The sequence below is a fragment of the Pyrgilauda ruficollis genome, unplaced genomic scaffold (genome assembly GCF_017590135.1).
Source record: "Pyrgilauda ruficollis isolate IOZ18807 unplaced genomic scaffold, ASM1759013v1 scaffold19, whole genome shotgun sequence".
Classification (NCBI taxonomy): Eukaryota; Metazoa; Chordata; class Aves; order Passeriformes; family Passeridae; genus Pyrgilauda; species Pyrgilauda ruficollis.
The window spans coordinates 967083-987378 of record NW_024518095.1 but is presented as its reverse complement, the minus strand read 5'-3'; the positions used below and the strand labels follow the sequence as shown (position 1 = coordinate 987378).

The 20296-nt window shown below is 37.6% G+C and overlaps 1 protein-coding gene across 3 annotated transcripts in view; it reads right to left on the bottom strand.

The window, feature by feature from the left end:
* Window positions 1-1949: 1949 nt before the first annotated feature.
* The window catches only part of TMEM117 (transmembrane protein 117), a 179782-nt gene continuing 161435 nt past the window's right edge, over window positions 1950-20296 (bottom strand). For all 3 annotated transcript variants that reach the window (XM_041465644.1, XM_041465646.1, XM_041465645.1), the window contains exons 7-8: window positions 11214-11343; window positions 1950-3056 (exon numbers count right to left, since the gene is read on the bottom strand). In XM_041465644.1, the coding sequence (XP_041321578.1) occupies window positions 2419-3056; window positions 11214-11343 (768 nt within the window). In that variant the 3' untranslated portion in view covers window positions 1950-2418. The remainder of the gene's footprint in view (window positions 3057-11213; window positions 11344-20296) is intronic.

Sequence of the window (20296 nt, the reverse complement as noted above, 5' to 3'; positions counted from 1 at the left end):
GGCAAGCACCTAACTCAGGCTTCTCAAACTTAACACTGGAAGTGGACAATGAAATGATACTGCTGTCTTCTTCCATCTATGTCTGATTACAAATGAGACTCCCACATGACTGAGAAGTCCTTTCTCCATTAATTAGCTAGATGAGTTGACCACAGTGAGTGGTTACACCGAATCTTTAAACCTCTTACAAATTCATGATATAAGCAGTCTCTATGCTTGGCCATTAATTTAAATACTCATGTAAAATCCAGGATTACTTGATGCTTTTCTCTCTTTCATGAAGGCTTATAATGACCTTAAAAGCATTAACTCAATATGAGGTCAAGGAATTATTTTAGCTGTGAAATCAGTTGCTTAATAACAGTTTCATCAGAGTCAAGAAATCATGCAGGCTGTAAGGCTGAAGTAATTATTTCATTTTTCTGCCTACATATTCATATTTAACTACTACTCTGCACAAATAGAGAAATGAGTTAACGAGAGATTTTCAGTACTTGGGTTTACAGTCTCCAAAACATACAGAGAAGCATGTATCTGCAAAATTAAACAGCTATTTCTGTAACTACTTAAGAAATCAAATGCTGTTTGAATGTCATACATCAGTATATCACCTCTTATATAGTACAAGCAGGATCTCACGCTGTTTTATCATTACTTATTTATGGCATCTCTCTGATTATATTGTAAGTCAATTAAACAAGTTTATAGGTTGCAGTAGGCAAAAGCAAATAAATTTGGGTTTAGCCATAATTTTCAATTGATAAAAAATTAGTATGATTATGAAATCATTATTTCCTGATAAAATATTAAATATTCATAAACAAAGTATTAGATTTTGATATCACTGCGATGCTGTCTTTTTTAGAGTCAGAAATATTTATCAATTGAAATAGGGCAATGCATGGGTAAAATGGTTTGAAAAATTGCAAACTTGACAGAGTGTGTTCCTGCTTCATAATAAACAATTGTTGAATGGTGTTTATTAAAATTGGCTCTCAAGTGACAGTTAATAAATGCATAGTTCTATTATGCATGCTAAATTCAGCATTCTGAAAACTTAAAAGCAAATAGATCAAAACCAACAGAGATAAAAAAAGTCACAAAGACAAAATACAGCAACATCAGAAAGTGACAGGGAAATAATTCAGTCTTAAAAATGACTTATTATTTGGTAACTTGTAACAACAATTTTATAGAACTGAAATAGAGGCAAATCAGAGTCTTTCTGATGTTTTAGATATGCAATTTCTCTAGTGCATATAGTTTGATCATACAGCAGAGAAATTCACATTAAGAAGTCCCCTTCAAAAAAGTACAAACCACAGTTACCCCCTGTTTCTGAATCCAGGTTATGAATAGTCATGGATAAGAAATGAAGGAAAAAAAAAAAAAAAAGAGCAATAAAATTTAGCTATCAATTTATCAATTTATTTTAATTAAAACCCTTCAAGATTTCTTCAGTATGTGGAGAAATTAGACTATAAGCAGTATGTTCTTATGTATGTTTCACATATACCCAGACCATATCTGCACTGAATTGCAAAAATACTGGATTTAATGGGCTTTGTGTCCTTTACTGCAGTCACTCCATTGGTTCTTTGATGCTGCATGGGGTTGGTGTGATGATGGAAAGAGTTGCTTCAACCATGTATTTTCACCTCTGTTTCTAAAAGGTGAAGGGCAAAACTTTAAATCAAGGAGCAGTTTATCTTTAATTAAGAAAAACATAATTAGGCATTATCACGTAATTGCTATTACTGATTGAGAAACTCATATTTTCACAACTAGTGACCCATGCTGTATTATGTCTCTGCTGTTTACTGCATAATAAATCTGTATTTGTGTTTGGCAGCTAGCCAGAAAAATTAAAAGGTAATCAACATGCTTCTCTGCAGTCTGGTCATCAAAATCTCTGACTTCACAGATCAGTAAATAACAAAGTCAAGTTGTGGTATCCTAACAGAAAACCTTCTTTATAACTATATTTATCTCCTCTGTCAAGACATCAAATGACACTTGAAACAACCATATACAAAAAGCTTTGCAAAAGAGATGAGAAGAACTGTGCTATACACCTGGTGTTGAGTTAAAAAACAGTTTAATGTCTCAAGGCACCACCACGGTAGAATTTTATACCTGCAAGTAATCATCTAATACACTATTATACAGTTAAGGTAATGTATTAATAAATAGCTTGTGCAATTTTGGGAAGCAATCTATAAAGGAATGTTAGATATACAATAGGCACGTACTATAATACAAATAAAAACCAAAATTCCTAGAAAAAGCATGCTGAGCACCTCTTGGCATAGGTTGAGTTTCTTATTCTAAACACTATGTAAATCTTAACTTACAAAAGGTAAAACTGAAATCTTAGAGTAACTGCTTATTTAAACTTATTTTCCTGGGTATTTTCCTCTATGACACAGGATTATTCTTAGGGACAGAGGACTCTGGTACTGGCTGTAAAGGGCTGTCTTGTTCATTCAGTTGTGCGTTCAAGTTTTCAGAAGTTAGAAGAGAAGAATTAAAAACTATTTCGCTTAAGTCTGATTTTATGGATACCAGGTGTGGTTCTTGAAAATTTAATGGTTCTTCTAACACCTGTGTATTTTCTCGTGTCATTCCCATATCTGATGGTGACTTTCGTTTCATTCTTGTGTATGATTTGTCTAAATTCTCCATGCCTTGGTCAGTTTTCTGAAATCGCCCAAAGAACCAGATGAAGAAACCAAACAAAGCAAAAGCCAGCAAACTTGGAATAAAAGCCAGGCATTTGACATCAAGGCTAGAGCCTGTGAACCTGCTGTGCAAGAACATGTCCCCTTCGGCATAGGTCCGGTTCGTCAGTGGGTTCGTGTTATTGGATCTCCACTCCCAAGATAACTTAGTTCTGTTGAGGTCTTTCAAGCTCTCCGAGTCCTTCACTGTGTAGATCTTCTGTCCAGGACCGATATATTGACCATATTCATGAGGTTTGTAAAATATTTGGTTCTTCCACATATTCAGATCCAAGATTAAAACAAGGAAGATAATTCCATAGTTAAACCATTTACCTGTTTGGAAAAAGAAAGTTCTGTCACCTGATATATCCATTTTAGAAGCAGTACAAATGCCATTATACATAAAAGATAATCAGAGAAAAAAAAAGGTTTTTTTTATTAATCTGTAAAGCAAAGTTATAAATAAATTTCCACCACAGTCAGATTTATGCTGAATATCCCTTAGTATTTCACAATTAGGTCTGGACACAAAACAATTTTGTAACTGAAGCACAGGAGTACAACTATTCAATTAACATTACAGTTTGTAAGTGACCAGCTTATTACATCGCTAGGTGATGTGTTATAGATGAAAAAACCTAGAAAAAGCATTAATTCCACGGCTTTAAAAATATTCACATGGAAATTTTCCATAAAAATGCCACATTTGACAGAACCATTTATATTCCAGAAATTACTGAAGTGACTGAAGTTTTTGAGGTTGGTAGTTATATGAATTTTAAGAGTATATACTTATGTTGTTTGATATACCAACCATGCAGTGCAGATATATTCAGGTACAGGAAATCAGACAAACTGATTTATAGAATCACAGCGAGATTATTGAGGAATAGCAAGGGCTGATTGTAGACTTCTGAGTCTGGTCAGCTTAGTTTAGCTTTTTTTTATAATCTGTGTCTATCAACACACATAACAACAGGTACAGGAAATCAGACAAACTGATTTATAGAATCACAGCGAGATTATTGAGGAATAGCAAGGGCTGATTGTAGACTTCTGAGTCTGGCCAGCTTAGTTTAGCTTTTTTTATAATCTGTGTCTATCAATACACATAACAGATTGTACTATTTTCACAGTCAAAGCATATCTTACATTCTAGTTAGACATATGTTAAGATCTCACCTGTGCAGTGATGACTGCCATCACCCAAGAACCTGGCAAATCTACATGTCAGCATTAATGAAAATACATACATGGAGGAATGTTTCTGCTGGTGATGAATGATAGTGGTCTTTGCTGGAATCACATTTAAGTATGCTTCAAGTGAAAAAGAAAATGTATCATAGGATCTATCAAATTACTTAGGTTAGTGACTTGCACAGAATTAATGGATTCCAACTCCTGAAAGTATGCGTGTTCAAACTGTACAACCAGAATTTTTCAGGAGGGTAAGGAGACTAACTTCATGTATTTAGGAGTTATGTTTAATGGTTCTCTTCAGTTCAGATTAAATAGATTGAAAACAAACATGAATATTTATTCTCTTGTTATTCTCTTTCATTGAACAGTCATCACTGTTCGGAAACAAAACTGAACTTAAAAGACCTTGCAGACAATTCTATAATTCCTGAATAACTCCTCTATCAAAGTCAAGTTGGATGGGGCTTTGAGCAAAGCAGTGTACAGGAAGGTATACCTGCTCACATCAGAAGGGCTGGAACCAAATGTCCCTTAGAGTCCCTTCCAACTGAAACCATTCTATGATTTATCCCTGTGATTTTGTCAATTTTATAACGGACGTGTTAAAGAAAACTATCTTTGCATATAATTAACACCATAATTCATAATAATTAATTTTCTTAAATCAACACCAAGAGACTGAAATTGATGCTAAAGTACGAAATAATATAACAAACAATACAATGTAACTTGATGTTTCCTGTGGATGTTTTCCATGTATTTCATGTTTCTATTTTTCCCATCACATCTGTCTTTCAACAGAAAGACACAGGATTCACTGATCAATAGCTGTTGTCAAGCAGAATATAAGAGCTGACTTCTTGTTTTTTCCTCAGCTGGGCAATTAGATGACTTTTCTTTACCTTATCACCATTTCTTAGGACAATAAGGATAATATCACTGTTTTTCATATTCTTACTATCTGAAAATGCTTTGAAAATGGCCATGGGTTCAGAAGTTATTTGATGCTGAGTGTTTGATAGAAAGATACACTGTTCCTGTTTCATAGAAAGTATGAACTTGAAACTCCTTCACTCAGCTCGTAGTCAGAGCTAGGCAGGCAGAAACAAAGCCCTGAGCTCAGCTGCTGCGATTGTTGGGTCCATGTGGTCCATCACCCTGTTTAGGGAAGAGGAACTGCCACCTGTATGTCTAAATGGCAGCTAGCTGACTAAGAACAGCTGCTGTTCTCTAGTGGATTTTCTCAAAAATCCTTAAATTTCTTATTCCCAGACAATTTTTTCATCCTCTGCATCACTGTTATGCTTGATGAGCTCTGTGAATTTTCCTTTCCTTTTCAATACAGTTGTCACCAGAACCAAAGGCTGTGTATGAGTAACAGTCTGACTATAGCCATATATGAACACAGTGACATCTTTCTGCTCCTACTCAGTAATCCCTTTAGCCAAGGGCTGCATTAATCTCCTTAGAAACAAAATGACTGCGTTAGTGCTGTCTTGGGTACTTACAGAAAGTATTTACCTATTTCTAGAATACCGTGCCCTCTGCCATCTATCCCTCTCCAAGGCAGGTATTTATTGCTGTACTAGCAGGCATGACAGCCAAATAAGCCGACAAGCCATCCTTCTAGATCTGTGATGTTTTGGAGCATAAAGATATCATTGTGCTCATATGTGGTTACACAGAGATTTAATATATTGATTGACCTTTAACATTGTAACTTAAATGTTTATAATATATTTATATGAAATGATTGTCAGTTGCAACTTAATTTTAGCATAAGCATTTTCATAGCAAACTTTAAGGCATATATCAAGCTTATATAGGAAATAAGCTAGGTAAATTAAAAGTCAATCACAACCTTTGGTCTTGAACATGAACAAATTCAAGTTTTTAAGTTTGCAAAGGATCATAACACATATATTATGAAGGTATAGATACTATATTTTTAAAAAAAATCAAGTTTCATTCCAGATTAAAAGTGACAAGGGAAAAAGGAGCCCCACACTATGAAGTCATTTAACTTGTCTCTTGCCCAGTTTCTGTAGGATTAGTATCACTGTTGCTTTAGGGTTGGCTCTACTTCAATGAAATTTGTGTGGCCAAGAATACTGGCATATACCTGAACCCCCTTAGCCCTCCTTGGATGGAAAGACATTTATTATGTTTATAAGAGACAAAATTTGAAACTGAAGGATGTAATAGGATCAACTCTTGAGACTGGAAGGCTAGTCAATCATTTTGGAAAACTGGAAAGAATTTTATCCAGTCTTCAATGAAGATAACAATGAAAAAAGTCATGTGGGAAAATAGGTTGTGTCATTCAGCCATGCACTACCTAAAAACATTATCATTTTCTCAGCAGTGACATTTTACATGCTGCACATAATATTTGGAGAGCTAGGAATCTGATTTGGTGTATTTGGAAACATGGTACCATACTGCAATTTAATGCAACAAAGATCCTCCAAAAGAAAAACTGGACCCAAGAGTGTTGGAATCCTTGCCAGGCTGTGATGCAAACGTGAAATGTTTTTACAGGCACTGTAGACTACAGCCAGTATTTGGGGATGAAAATTCACTCTTGTTTTCTGAGAAAGCATGTCTGTTGAAGAGGATTGTATCCTCCTGGCTAGAATACTCACCAGAAGGGAAACCTTGACTCTACAATAACCTCCACTTGTGGCAGCTTGGACCTGCATCATATGACCATGCTCTGAACATCAGCCTGTACAGAACTCTGCTTAGAAACAGTCTCCCTCCCTCCACTGCTGAAGCAACTGTGCAGCAACTGCTGCAACAACTGTGCATGGCACATGAATGCCAGGGGTCTTCTCATTTTGAAAGAAGCATGGATTTTTATTTTTCTTTTTTTCCAGAAATTCACATGTTTTCACCATCGAACAAGATTTTTGGGCAATCCTCCACACAACATTTGGAATATATCCCAATATTGCAAACCAGCTACTGATTCTGGAGCAGTTTTATTTTTGTATGCCCACTCTGGAACAGACCATTCATTTCCCAACAAAAGGATCTCATGCGGAAGCTAGTCCTCAGGAACCTTACTGAGGTCAGGAGGTAATGTGAAAATTTCACTTAATAAGGCTAGACAGAAGCAGCCTCCTGCTGTGCAACCAGAGCCAGAGGCTAGTGTAGGAAATGTTGGCTTTAGACTTCTATCTCAACTGTAATTTGTGTCTAAAACTACTCAACACTGCTGTAAAACATTTGAAATGTTCTTCCTATCTTCTGCCACATTAGTGCTATTAGCTAGATACATGCATACAGACAGACCACTCACAGCTGATGTAAGACGTTAATCCTCTGAGGTTTTTCCACGTCTGTGTGCACGGACAGCTTTGGTTTTACCTCTAACCTTTCTATTTTTGCCCTCAGGACTCCCTCAGACTACTCTGTGTGAGCTAGGGCTGAGTCTCGACACGCTGTTGGTTTAGCTCCACAAGCCAGCCATGCTGGTAACTCCCCAGCTATGAAGGTGATGATTTCTCCTTTAGGTGGAAGGGTACTTGGGTCAGATGAGCCCTCAGAAGCATGTTAGAAACAGCCAGAGGACTCTCCCATCTCTTCTGATACCTAAGTCATAACATTTGAGTTTGAAAATTATTTGCATACTTGAGGAGATGCTCTTGGATTTCCAGTGCTGCTGTTAAAGGGTACAAGGCAGCCCTCCTCGCAGTGTCTTTTAATCACAAAAGAAGCTGAAGTAACAAAATTTCTTTTAAGTTTTACAAATTTCCCTGGGTATTATAGGAACTAGGATAGACTATGTATTTTCATAAACATCAGCCTAAAAAGGAAAACACCACTTTGCAATGAACCATCTGTCAAGGGAAATCCAGATGAGCTAAGCAGATGCAAGAATTCAAATTTTTTCAATATTCATAAAAAAAAGTGGCTATCAAAATGGAATGAAAATATTTAATACTCAGTAAGGAGTATTGCAAGGAGTTCCTAGACGCAAAGAAATGAGAGTAAAATGAGGTACTCAGTTACCAGTAAAAATAAGACAGCTTTTCACAACAAATTCAAAATTACACTGAAGCATATCAGCTAGAGTCAGGAGATGTTAATTTACTATTACTGCCAAAACCATTCAGAAAACATAAGTCAGGACTAGGAAAGCATGTTATTAGTTTAAAGTAGCATGGGTTAAAATAATATACCTTATAGAGTTGTATTTTTCTGCCTTTTTAGACACTGAATTATGCAGACGCAAATTTTAATTTTTTTTTCTGCAATCATGGTTTTTATTTTATGAAAGCTGAAATTCTCATTTATTCACTGTATTCTGGAGATAAGTCTTTAAGATAAAATAATAAAAAAAGGCGAGAAAAAAGAAAAAATAAAAAGAAAAAGAGCAACTGTCTTAAGACTTGTGACAAAATCAGGAGAGCTGGCAACACAGAGCATGTAACTGAAATTCTTCATCTGTACAGAATTTGCTCAAAGCCATCAAGGACAAAGCCACAGAATGGTGGCTTGAAATCCTTGACTCCTTGGAATGTCACTTAGAGCTGCTCCTTTGTGGTACCATTGCTTATTTGAAAAAACAATACTGAATAGTATAATAATATATAAATAATAGTAATTATTTATATCAATCAAAAGTGACTAAAACAGACTAATAAAGAAGAACTAATAAAGAATAAACTTTGCCAGGAAAAGGATGGCAAATGTTATTTCAGCCATGCCTTCTTTCTTCTAGCTACTTGGGAGAAAATGCTTTTCAGTTTCTAAGAATTAGAGCACAGGTCATAGATTTACAGCTTGGATTTATCTATATAGTTAGTACTAAAAGAAATGTTTTTCAGGCCTCAGTATTCATTTCCTGCTTGTCACTCAAAAGAAGTCCTATGATTAAATTTAACATTCTGGATTCTGTGTTTTAAACAGGGCTTAAATAAAGCTGGCTCCCTGTTGTTATCATTGTTCTACCCCCATGTCACCTCCTGCAGTTGCATCCATGTGCACCATTTTAGATTGGATTATATTAATCTTGATTTATATACATATTTATATATATATATATAACTGGTTTTTTTCTTTTCAAATATTCTACACCTTGATTTGAGTAGAATATTCAAGTATCTGCACATCTAGACGGTCACTAGAGCTTGCAAATTATCCAACATGATGCCCTAACCTAAGACAAGAACTGATGGCAAGAACAGATGGTTGAAGCAAAACTTACCCAAAGGGAGGTTCTTGTGCCATGTGTTATGGCTGTTTATTAGATCTCCTAAAGGGTGGTGTAGCACTGAGATAAAACTGGCTCTCAGTAGACAGGATACGTGATGTGCAGTCAAATGGATTGATTTGTCTAGCGAATCTAATAAATGGATCTTGTTAATGCTGAGCAGGGAAAAATTTTCCTCAGCCTTCATTCATTATCTCATCCTCATTAAAAGAATGCCTTCTCACTGGAAAATCAGAAAGGACTCCAGTCCTCTCTGCAGAAGACTACAATGCATAAATATTGGTTTTATTTGTTTGGCCTGTTTTCAAGCAGCAGCATTGCAAGTGATTGCATTTCTGATCACTAATTTGTGTTCTTTGCTCTTGTTTATTCTCTGATTATCCCTGATTATCATCTATCTCCCTGTCTCTCCTACAATGCAAAACTGTTCTTTACTCTTCAATTCCTCTTCTATCACCCATTAATTATATGCCAAGTTTCTGTATCTAATGACACAGCCCAACCTACCATGCCTCAGTCATTTTTCCTACTCCTCTGTGCATCCATTCCACTACTTTTCCTTATACAATGAAATAACAGTATGGCATCTGGGAACTTTGTGGGACTAAGCCCCTCCAAATTTATTCCCTAGTCTTGAAATAAAGGGGAAAAAAAATCTTTTTTGCTATCTCTGAATTCCATACCTGTAATTCACATCAAATATTTGATGCTTAATCTAATTTTTTTTTTCCTTCTGCCCCTTTCTCGTTTTGCTCACTTGGGAGAGAAAAATGTGTTCATCATGTACACATAACATCTCCTACACCTTCTAGTCACTGACTGGCCATCATTTACTTTATCCTGTTCCATAAACCATAATGGCACAAATGGTCTCCCTCAGATATGTACCAGCTCTTCTTTCTTCTTGTTAGCTGGCTGTTCTCTGTCAGCATTCCAGCAGGGCACCTACCTTCAATTTTGAAAAACTTTCTATCCCTCCATCTGTAATTCCTACTAGCCCATTTGTCTTCCCTCAGTCAATAGCAAACAGGTAACTTCTGCACTATTTTTATCTTCTTTTCTGTTTTTTAATCTCATTTCTGCATTCTCTGCTGAAAATTCCTTTTCTGAGGCCTCATTCAGTCTGCCTCAGCTCAGTGCTGGTGTCATTCTTTCCTTGACACATTTTCTTCCCTCAGCTTCAGCTGTCTGCTGAGCTTGTGGCTCACCTGCTAACTCCTGGCCTTATCTTTGTATCATCTCTGAATGCTCCTTTTGTCCCTGGTCTGCAGGAGTTTCTTTTGGCTTGTCCTTGGTTGCCCTCATCTGTCTTATTTCTGTGTGGCGTCATGTGCTGTGACTTTTTATATTAGCAGTTAAAGACCCCTGCCAATTCACACCTGCATTCTTCTGTTATCCATTATTATTCATCTCTTCTCAATGTAGAGAGAGGAGCTATACTCCTTTTGTATAGCTTGAAGGTAAAACCAAAATATTTATCCCTATTTAACCTCCTTCTCTTTTTCATTCCCTACTGTTATTAAAATACTGACTCACAGTATGCGAGGATCAGGTACTTTTTATCTATATGTATCATCCATTTCAATAACTGCAATTCTATTTTATTTGAGGTTATTTAACTGTCTGCTTCTTGTTAGATGAGTGATGAAGTATGGTTATGAGTGGCCTTTGCCAGATGAGAATGACCGAAGTTATGAAAAGATATTAGCATAAATCACAGCAAAGGCATCTGAAAGCATAAGAGATTTGAAGATGAAATAAGCTGCTAATTTCCCTGAGAGAGTAATTTCAGATAAAAGATGTCTGAAGTTACATTATGTATTACTTAATGTCACAAGAAGTTGCTGAAATCCATGAGAAACACCAGGCCTCTCTGATTTGTAAGATACAACTTCCTCATTTCCTGGAGATGGTTATATATGGAGAATATGGATACGGACAGATAAAGAGACAGAAAAAAAATCTGGGACAAACACAAAAAAATACACGTTTAACACCACGGTACCATACATCTATTACGTAGAAGCAGTTCTCTGTGTGACTGTGTCATAGTCTGTAAGATCACCTACCTGTTATATGTATGTGATATTCCTCCTTCAGTATCTTTTGGAAATAAGGTACTTTGAATTGCATGTGTGCTGATGGCAAGCCTGGAAGATTCACTTCAACATCACCCATAAAATGTGGAAACTCCCAGTCCTGTTAAAAAAGAAAAATAAGAGCCTAAAAGTAAGATTTCACAGTATTTTTTTGCCTTTTAAATGGCTTAAATTAATAAAACAGAAATGTTCTATATTTAAGCCTCTATTATTGGATTTTCTTACTTTAAATTTGACTGACCCACTTGAAATAGAATACCTTATTTATATTAGATATTACAATATAATTTTTTACCTCAGTTCCATGTAATTATGGGTATAAAAGTTCACTTCAGAATGACAGTACTGAACACGCCTTACCAGCTGATAGTGCAAAACAGAATAAGGATAAGAATACTTATTTAAAACATGGCAACACTAAGAGTACCTATATAAAAACCTTACTATGCTACTTACTCTTAGTAACTTGTAATTTGGCAAACAGTTTACAGGTACGAAATTGGCAAAGGTGGCCTGAGCCTTTCAAACACCACATATATCTGTATTCTACTTGTTCAACTTACAGGGTGTTTTCTGCATTTTGCCTCCATATAATTAAATAAACAATCACTGCAAGTGCAGGCCCTTCAGCATAATCTGCCTGAATCAACCCAAGCACAGTTTTGTCCACTGCCATATTTCAGCTGACAAGATAATTCTGGAAATGTGGAAGCTCTTGCCTAGCATTATGCAAGTGTTGGTAGTGTGTGGTACCCCAGCTGAGGAAGAGCTGCATTTAAAGGAATTTTTCACTTGGTTATCTGTACTCACCATCAGTCACTTGAAAATGGGTATGATAGCATGGCTCATTAGAGTCCAAACTGAAAGCAATAGTGCTAGAATCAGGATGATTACTGCCAGTGTCAGTACTCTGTGCACTGCGGATTGTTGATGATCTCCTGTTACAAACACGGCCCCTCTTCCCATGCACACTCCTGGATTTGTATACAACAAGCTAGTGCCACAAGCTCCTCAATTACTAAATATAAAATAAAGGAATCCAAAATGTGAAGAACTCCATGAGTGACTTCTGATTCTTTCACATGAAAACCATTCCAGCACAGCTGTCTTCCCGTGAGAACCAATTCCATTATTTCATTTTCAGTTTTGTAAGGATAGAAAGTTTCCTTACAGAGTAATAAAAAATATATATATTCAAAACTAAGAATTATCTACTAAATTGGGAGGAACTGTTGACTGACTCAAAGGCAGAGAAGCCCTGCAGAGTGACTTTGGCAAATCAGAGGGCTGGGCAACCACCAACTGTATGAAGTTTAACCAAGTGCCAAATTGTGCACCTGGGATAAGGCAGCCCTGTCTGTTTCCAACAGACTGGGAAGTGCAACACTGGAAAGCAGTGCTGGAGAAAGGGACCTGAGGGTCCTGGTCGATAGGAAGTTGAATGTGAGTCAGCAGTGCCCTGGCAGCCAGGAGGTCCTGGGTGCATCAGGCACAGCACTGGCAGCCGGGCAAGGGAGGGGATTGTCCTGCTCTGCTCTGCTCCTCACCTCGAGTGGTGGGGGCAGTTTTGGAGGCCATAATACAAGACAGATACAAAGCTATTAGAAAGTGTCCAAAGGAGGACAACAAAGATGGTAAAAGACCTTGAGGGGAAGCCCTGTGAGGAGTGACTGTGGTCATTTGGTCTGTTCAGCTTGCAGAAGACTGAGGGGAAAGATCATTGCAGTTACAACTTCCTCATGAGGGGAAGAGGAGGGGCAGACACTGATCTCTGCTCTGTGGTGATCAGTGACAGAATCCAAGGGAATTATGTGAAACTGTGTCAGGGGAGATTTATGTTATATACTTCAAAAGGTTTCTCCTCAAAGGGTGGCTGAGCATTGGAACAGGCTGACCAGGGAAATGGTCACAGCACCAGCCTGATGAAGTTGAAGAAGTGTTTGGACAATGCTGTTAGGCACATTGTGTGATTCTTGAGGTTGTACAGTGCAGGGCCAGAAGTAGTCCCTTTCAGCTGAGGATATTCTATTCTATATATGACCTCTGAAAGATTGATCACTATATACAAAGTTAACTTCCGAGACTTGCTAAGCTCTCCAACATTTTCTACAATGAAAGGGAAATGGAAGAGTTTTATGATCTGGAAATAGCACAGCCTGATCACTAACAGCTGATTTGTGCTAACTATTTGTTATAATGAGTTAAATGGATCAACAGGAGTGCAAGCAAGGAGAAAATCTGACACCCTTTACCTAGTTCTTAATGTTCACAGAAATGCAGAAAATGCCAATTTACAGATGCAGAAGATAAGAGAAATAAGGATGCTCTCATTTTGCCTTATCATTAATGCAACACATGTACTCCTGGTAACACCTGCCCAGCTGCAGCCCCTTACCCTGCATCTGTAGACATCCTCTTGCAGGGGGCAGGCATTCAAAAAATGCCCAGAGATAAAAATTTTATGCATGCACACTTTCAGTTCACTGTTTCCAATATACATCTCAGGACTGGTGTCTCTTGTCAACTCATACATACTCTCACCCAGCAATAAATACGAAGAAATACATTACATATTCCTGAAAATAAATGAATGGAGAAGTGTGAACTCTGCATTAGTTATAAGTAAACACGGGTCTATAAATCTGGCCTCCTGTTCCTGCCTTGCCCCAAAGCTCCTACTGTGCCTTTTGCTGATTTACAGATAAAATTCCACCATGCAGAATTTTGTACTGGTCTGTGTCTCTGCATCTGAGTTTTTTATTAAAAAGAGTTTTTTCTCATCTGGTTGGAGTACTACCTGATAATACCATTTTCTACACATATGCCCCATACTGCATGAAGCACGCCTGAATTGTATCATGGCCCTTATTACACTGGAGCACTGTAACATGGTGTGGCCATAACTAGAGAGATGGGTGCAGGCTGGTGCTGCAGACCTCACAGCTATAAACAACTCACTGGCATTCAGCTAAAGAAATGCAGATCTGGGCTGGGCAAAACTACTTTTAGGCGTAACACAGAGAACAAAGAAGTATCTCACATAAGACACTACCTGTAAGGCCTGTAAAAATCTGTAACGTGGAGCTTCAGATCAAGGAGGAAACAGCAAGGTCTTAACATGTTATCAAATCTAAAAACAGCCCTAAGCAGCTTTTAGCATGAGAAAAAAGAAACCATCACAATGGGGATCATATCCTTCCCAGAAAAGGACTCCAGATGCCAATGATTGGCCATAATACTTCCACTGAACCCCATCAGACTGAAACTGCCCATTTCAGGAACCACAGGAATCGAGGGAGGGTGGATAAAACATCAGGAAAAGCAATAGACACTTTGAAGACACTGGGAAGTGTGGGCATAAGAATTTTGACACTATTATTATTATTATTATTATTATTACTACTACTACTACTGAAACTTCTTTCTCACAAAAGTATTCTTTTCTGTAATGATTAGATCTCAATTAATAATTAATTGATTACATTGTTTAAATTTAACACTAGTAATAAAATCTTGGCTTTATATGTAAAGGTCCTTCCTCACCCATAAATAAAATTTTAAATGTAACACCTTTATCAAAACATTTATACAGTCTCTTCTTTAAGAACAGTCCCATGAAATTACAGAAATAAAATAATTTTTAAAAACCACCAACAAATAATAAAATGTATTTGAAAGCAATTTTAAGATATGGAAACTAAAATAATGCATTAAACCTACTGACTTCCATGGAAGTCACTACAGATGCAACAGTTAGGAAAATGAAGCTTAAAGTTAGGGATTAAATAGCCTTTGGATCGTCATTTGACTCACAGCTCTGCTAAGTGTGAGTGTCAAATGTCCACAGAGAGACATTATCACCTGCAGATACACCACTGTAGTATTATTACTGTGCCAAAGAAAAGTAGATTATTGTTACATTTTCAGGCTAATGCCAATTTCAGGCTGTCAAATCCAAACCCAACAAAGTGGCCATTTTACTATCTAGATTCCAAGAAAATGTTGTCCAAAATATTTTAAATAAGTTTGTTTTTTTCCCTTACTGATAGCCAAAAGACAATTTCAGCGATATCCAGAAATCCATTTTCCTAAGAAATTCAGGATGCCTTGTAGATATATTCCACCTCACTTGTAACAGCTACATGAATAGACCAAATGTTCGAGCCCCTAAATGCAAGCACTTCCCACTGTGGAACATAGCTCAGGCCTGCCTCATGTCCCCTACACAGTGTTTTCTCTCTGTGGCCTCTCTCAGTCTGTGCTCACCCCTGGAATATGAGTGGCATGTGTTATATTCTTAAAATTTTCAGCTCGTAATTATGCAAAGTTCACTTGATTAGCTTTAGTCCTCATTGCTGAGGTGCCTGTACTCTGCCATTTGTGGGATCTCATTAGGAACTGGGCCCAAAATACCATATTTAGAATGCATTGCAGAATTGGAAAAATAAAGGTGTACAAACATACTGTTAGCTCACATCTGTACCTTTCACACTGCACGTACAGATTGCTTCTCCTTTAAATCCATCAGCATCAGATTTCTAATATTCATTGACTTCAGTGGTTCCCAGCCTGGGGGATGGGACTGCAGCACACATCCACTCCGTGTGTGGAGACAGAGCCAACCCAGAGCCAGCAGCCTTAAATCAGCCGCACAGAGGTCTCTAACCTCAGCAGAAAGTTTTGTGGCATGTGCAAATCAAATAAGGTTATTGCCTCATTTCACTCTAGTCACTGAGGAAAGGGCAGCCAGAGGATGAATTTAAGATCACTGAGGGCCTCGTCCTGGTGCAGCAATGGGCAGAGCGTACCTCTGATTTCCATCAGCTGCCTCATTAAACGCAGAAGCACAGAAAAAAACCTGAGGAGATCATGGTATTTTGATTCTCTTTGCTTTGGTTCTAGCTACCCAGGCCAAATAGATGCACATACTCTCTGCTGCAATGCCAGGTGTTAGTTTAAGACCCTACAGTGCAGCTTGCAGTTTGGTACCTCTTTAAGTAAAGATATTTTTAGCAATGGTAACTAAGCATCAAAGTCAGAATTTCTGATATGATCTGGCCATTTTTTGCCATTATCTGAGGAAAAGAGAAGGCATTTCCTGGGCAGCATTGTCCTGACCTTTCAAGCCAGGACACACAGCTGCCCAGAAGCATATTGGCAATGCCTAGTGCCCTGGTTTGGTGCAGGATGGGTCCTTGGTGTTTTTCCTTGCAGGTTGTGGGCCACATCTCCAGAGCCCAGAGGATGAGGAGCAGGTGCTGGCAGGATCAAGTCAGGATCATTAGCTGTCTGGGAGGGGAATGCTAGCCCTTAGCAAACCACATCCCATGCATCATGCACGCACAGCCCCACATGCCTCAGCCATAAGCCTCTTTCCCCCCAGGGAAAAGTGCCACAGAGAAGATGGGACCATGATTAGAAAACACTTAACAACTGATGGTGAACAAATGTGCTATGGTTTTATCTCTCTTCCTGTTTGAATGTAGCTCTTGGTGTGTTCATTAAATATGAAATAACACTAAGAATAATATAAACACTGCTGGGATATAATAGGGGAAAAGGAACAAACACTGAATATTTCTGCTTTAAGTAATGATGACATATGCTATATTTAATGCTATGAACACATTTGTACTTTAAATGTCTCAAAACAGTAAATAAAAACAGGGTAGGAATGGAGAAAATGCATATATGAATGTGTATATATATTTCAGAAACTGCCTACAGCATTTCTTATGTATTTATTAAAAACATTTTGAGGTGAAGACTGTTTTCAGATATCTTTGCATCTTAGAACATGACGGACACAGACATTGTGAGGAAATTTTAGGAGATGCAATGTTTTGATTTTTTTTGCAAGAGTTTGAAATAAGAAATGAACAGACAGAATTGAGAGACAAAGGCCCAGCTCCTCTGTGGTTATGTCTAACTTCATTGCAGTGCTGCAACTCGCAGTGATGTCTACAGCTGACATCTTTGTGAGCTGCTAAACTGGAAACATATTTATAATATTTCATTCAAACGTAGGTAAGAAAGGAAGTCAGCAGCCATGACTTGAACTCACTTTCATGCTTGTGAGATCAAACTTACTGCTCACCTTCTGACCTTCTGTTCTTGGACAAATAGAGGAAGACAGTTTGATAGACAGTGTTGGATTTAGCCCTTGTTCAACACAAAACTACATCTACTCTTAACCTTACCACTGTATACCTGATTGGCTTCAGTGGGCCTACTTAGCTCCCACAGTGAAAGATGTCACACTATTCTTCAGAAGACCTCCTCCTTCATGTTGGTACTATCAGTGCTAATCTCTTCAGAGCTTTCAAGTCCAGAAAATTTTATTTAATCTGGTCATCTGTTTTTCCTTCACCTGTCTGCATTGTTACTGACAATAATGATAATAAAACCCCATCAGGAGCTGTGGCACCAAGTCACCTTTTATCACTCAGTGTTGATTTAAAGAATTAAAAATATAGAGAATACACTGCAGTGGTGGAATAACTGCTTTGGTTGGGATCCAAGCTGCAGAGACAGAATAGTGAAGACAAATACCAGGACGAGACATAGGTATAGAAAGGCTGTCCCTGCACTATATGGCACTAGCATATACAGAACTGAGCTGTTGTTCTCCATAATTTTTGTGCTCTTCCCTCCTCAGTCTTTGCTTAGCTTCTTCAAGCTCCTGGCCTTTCTCTAGAAAAACCACTGCAAATCTTGCTCTTTTTCTCTCATATGAGAAAATGATATTAAGACAGCCATAACTCCCTCTATGAGAGAGCAGCAATGCATGCTTCACCTTTAATGACCTTTTCCATTAAAAAAATCATTACAGAATCCTTTGGTCTATTATCTATTTCTGCTTATTTAAAGCCAGCAATTCCCAGACCACACAGGACCCAAACAAGTACTTGGCACTTTGATTCCACACATTAATGCAATTTGAGCATAGACAAAGCTGTGTATGCACATGTCCTCAAAACAGTACCATTTGTTACTGAACTGTCTGAATTGGTATTTAGCCTTTCCACAGGAAGCTCAAAGTAATCTCAGTATTTCAGTCCACCTAAAATAAGGAATGCTCGCATTTCACTGGAAGTCGCATATCTACACCTGATTCATGACAGATGGCACCTCCCTCTCTTCCCCCTGTGACTATGGCTTGGGTATCATCCTCTATTCACTCCTTAGAACCTTGCAGTGCCTTGATACTGCAGATTTTTTTTGTATAACATGTGACAGATATGAAGATTCCTACCAAACCCTACAGCTAAACTTTCTATCAAGGCTCTCATCATCTGCTGTTCGGTTACACTGGCACCTTCCCTCTGGCCTTCATGGGTGCTGTTCCCCACTGATACAGAAATGATTCTGCAAAGACCATTCTCCTAGTCTATTTTTTTGACCAAGAAACTCTTTTCTTTCTTACATTAAAGTACAGGGCACTTCCTTTCATTCAAACTCTTTTAGATCTTTCAACACCTATGTACAGACTGTCTATATGACAGCTGCTCCTTCAATCAGTCTTTAAGTTCAGGCTATAATTTTTTTCTCTATTTAGGGAATTTTTTTTCTTCTGAGCAGTTCTCTATCAGCTGAAAAGCTTTATCCTGTCTCATTCTTCTTTATAATTCTCTTTTTCAGGTCAAAACATTAGAACGTCCTGGCTTACCTGTCATCCTGACCAGTAAATTTGCTACTGCTTGTACTCACCAATCTAACCAGTTACAACTCTGGGATTTTCTTTAGCAATGAAATTCTCTAGGACTGGAGTTGTATTCTGACTTTTTAATTATCATCTAGCTCAACACTGCTGTGGTCTTTAGTGATCATTGCTAGTTTCTTGATGGGACAAATACTGCTAGTAGTGTGAAGAGTGAATGGCTATCCATTAATTTTCTTACATTACAAACAAATTGTTTTTGGAAACAAGCCAGTGCACAACAAAGGACAGACACTAGAAGGTCTCAGATCTTGAAATGTGTAGTGACCAGGAACAGCAGTGGTCACTATTCCCTGCTCAGGGTAAGGACTGTTCTGTCCTACAGCTACCCTTTATTATTGTCAAACAGGATGTCCTAGGAGCAAGTCCACCAGTTTTTTCATCAGGCAAATGTGAGGTCTTATACATCCAAGATGACACTCTGAGGTTCCTCTTCATTGTAAATCACTCTTACCTGTTTAATAGCTATTCACCACTGCTGACAATGCTGATTTTTACAAATGTACTCAAAAGTAAATGCTCTTTGATTTTATTTCAGTGTATCCATTTTCTGCAAGCTTTTACTCTTATTGTCTCACTGATGTCTGACCTCAATTGAGTTTATTAGCTATCAGATAATCCATCTGGATGAGAAATGCCAGTTAAAACTTTTCCAGTTAATTCTTGACTCTGTTAAACTGTTAAACAAAGTGTTAATGTTACAATATTATGTATCTGTAAAAGACAAAGAAATCAGCTCCAGTAAAGCAACTGTGTTTTGTTCTCTACTTGAAACTTCCCTAAACCACCAGCCAGTTGTAATGGTTTTTCTAACTACCTCAGTGACACACTTTATGAAAGCCATTTCTGTGGTGAATAGGAGAAATGAACATTCACTAATAATACACAGGACTTATATTTACACATTTACTGAGACTACATCCTGCTGTCAAGGGAAATCACGACAGAAGAGTCAATCTTTCTGGTACCCTAGAAACCAAATATCTGACTATGATGTGGAGAATAAAAATAAATTTAAAATATATTGCTGTACAATCATCTTCAACAATATCAGAATATTGCAGAAGTACATGCAATGAAACACATACCACTGCATTGTAGGAAATATATGCACACTGCAGCTGAACAGTAAAATGGTATCTGGGGCATTTCGGGATTTGTAAACATTGCTAATGACATTTCTACCTATTTGAGAACAGCAAGGTCTATTTAGGGTTCTAAAATAATTTTACATTAAGACAACTGTCTCCAGCTAACTTCAGCTGTATTAAAATGAATATTGTTCCTTCTCTTTCCAAATATCCCCATAGATGAATTTCCTTGTTGTCTGATA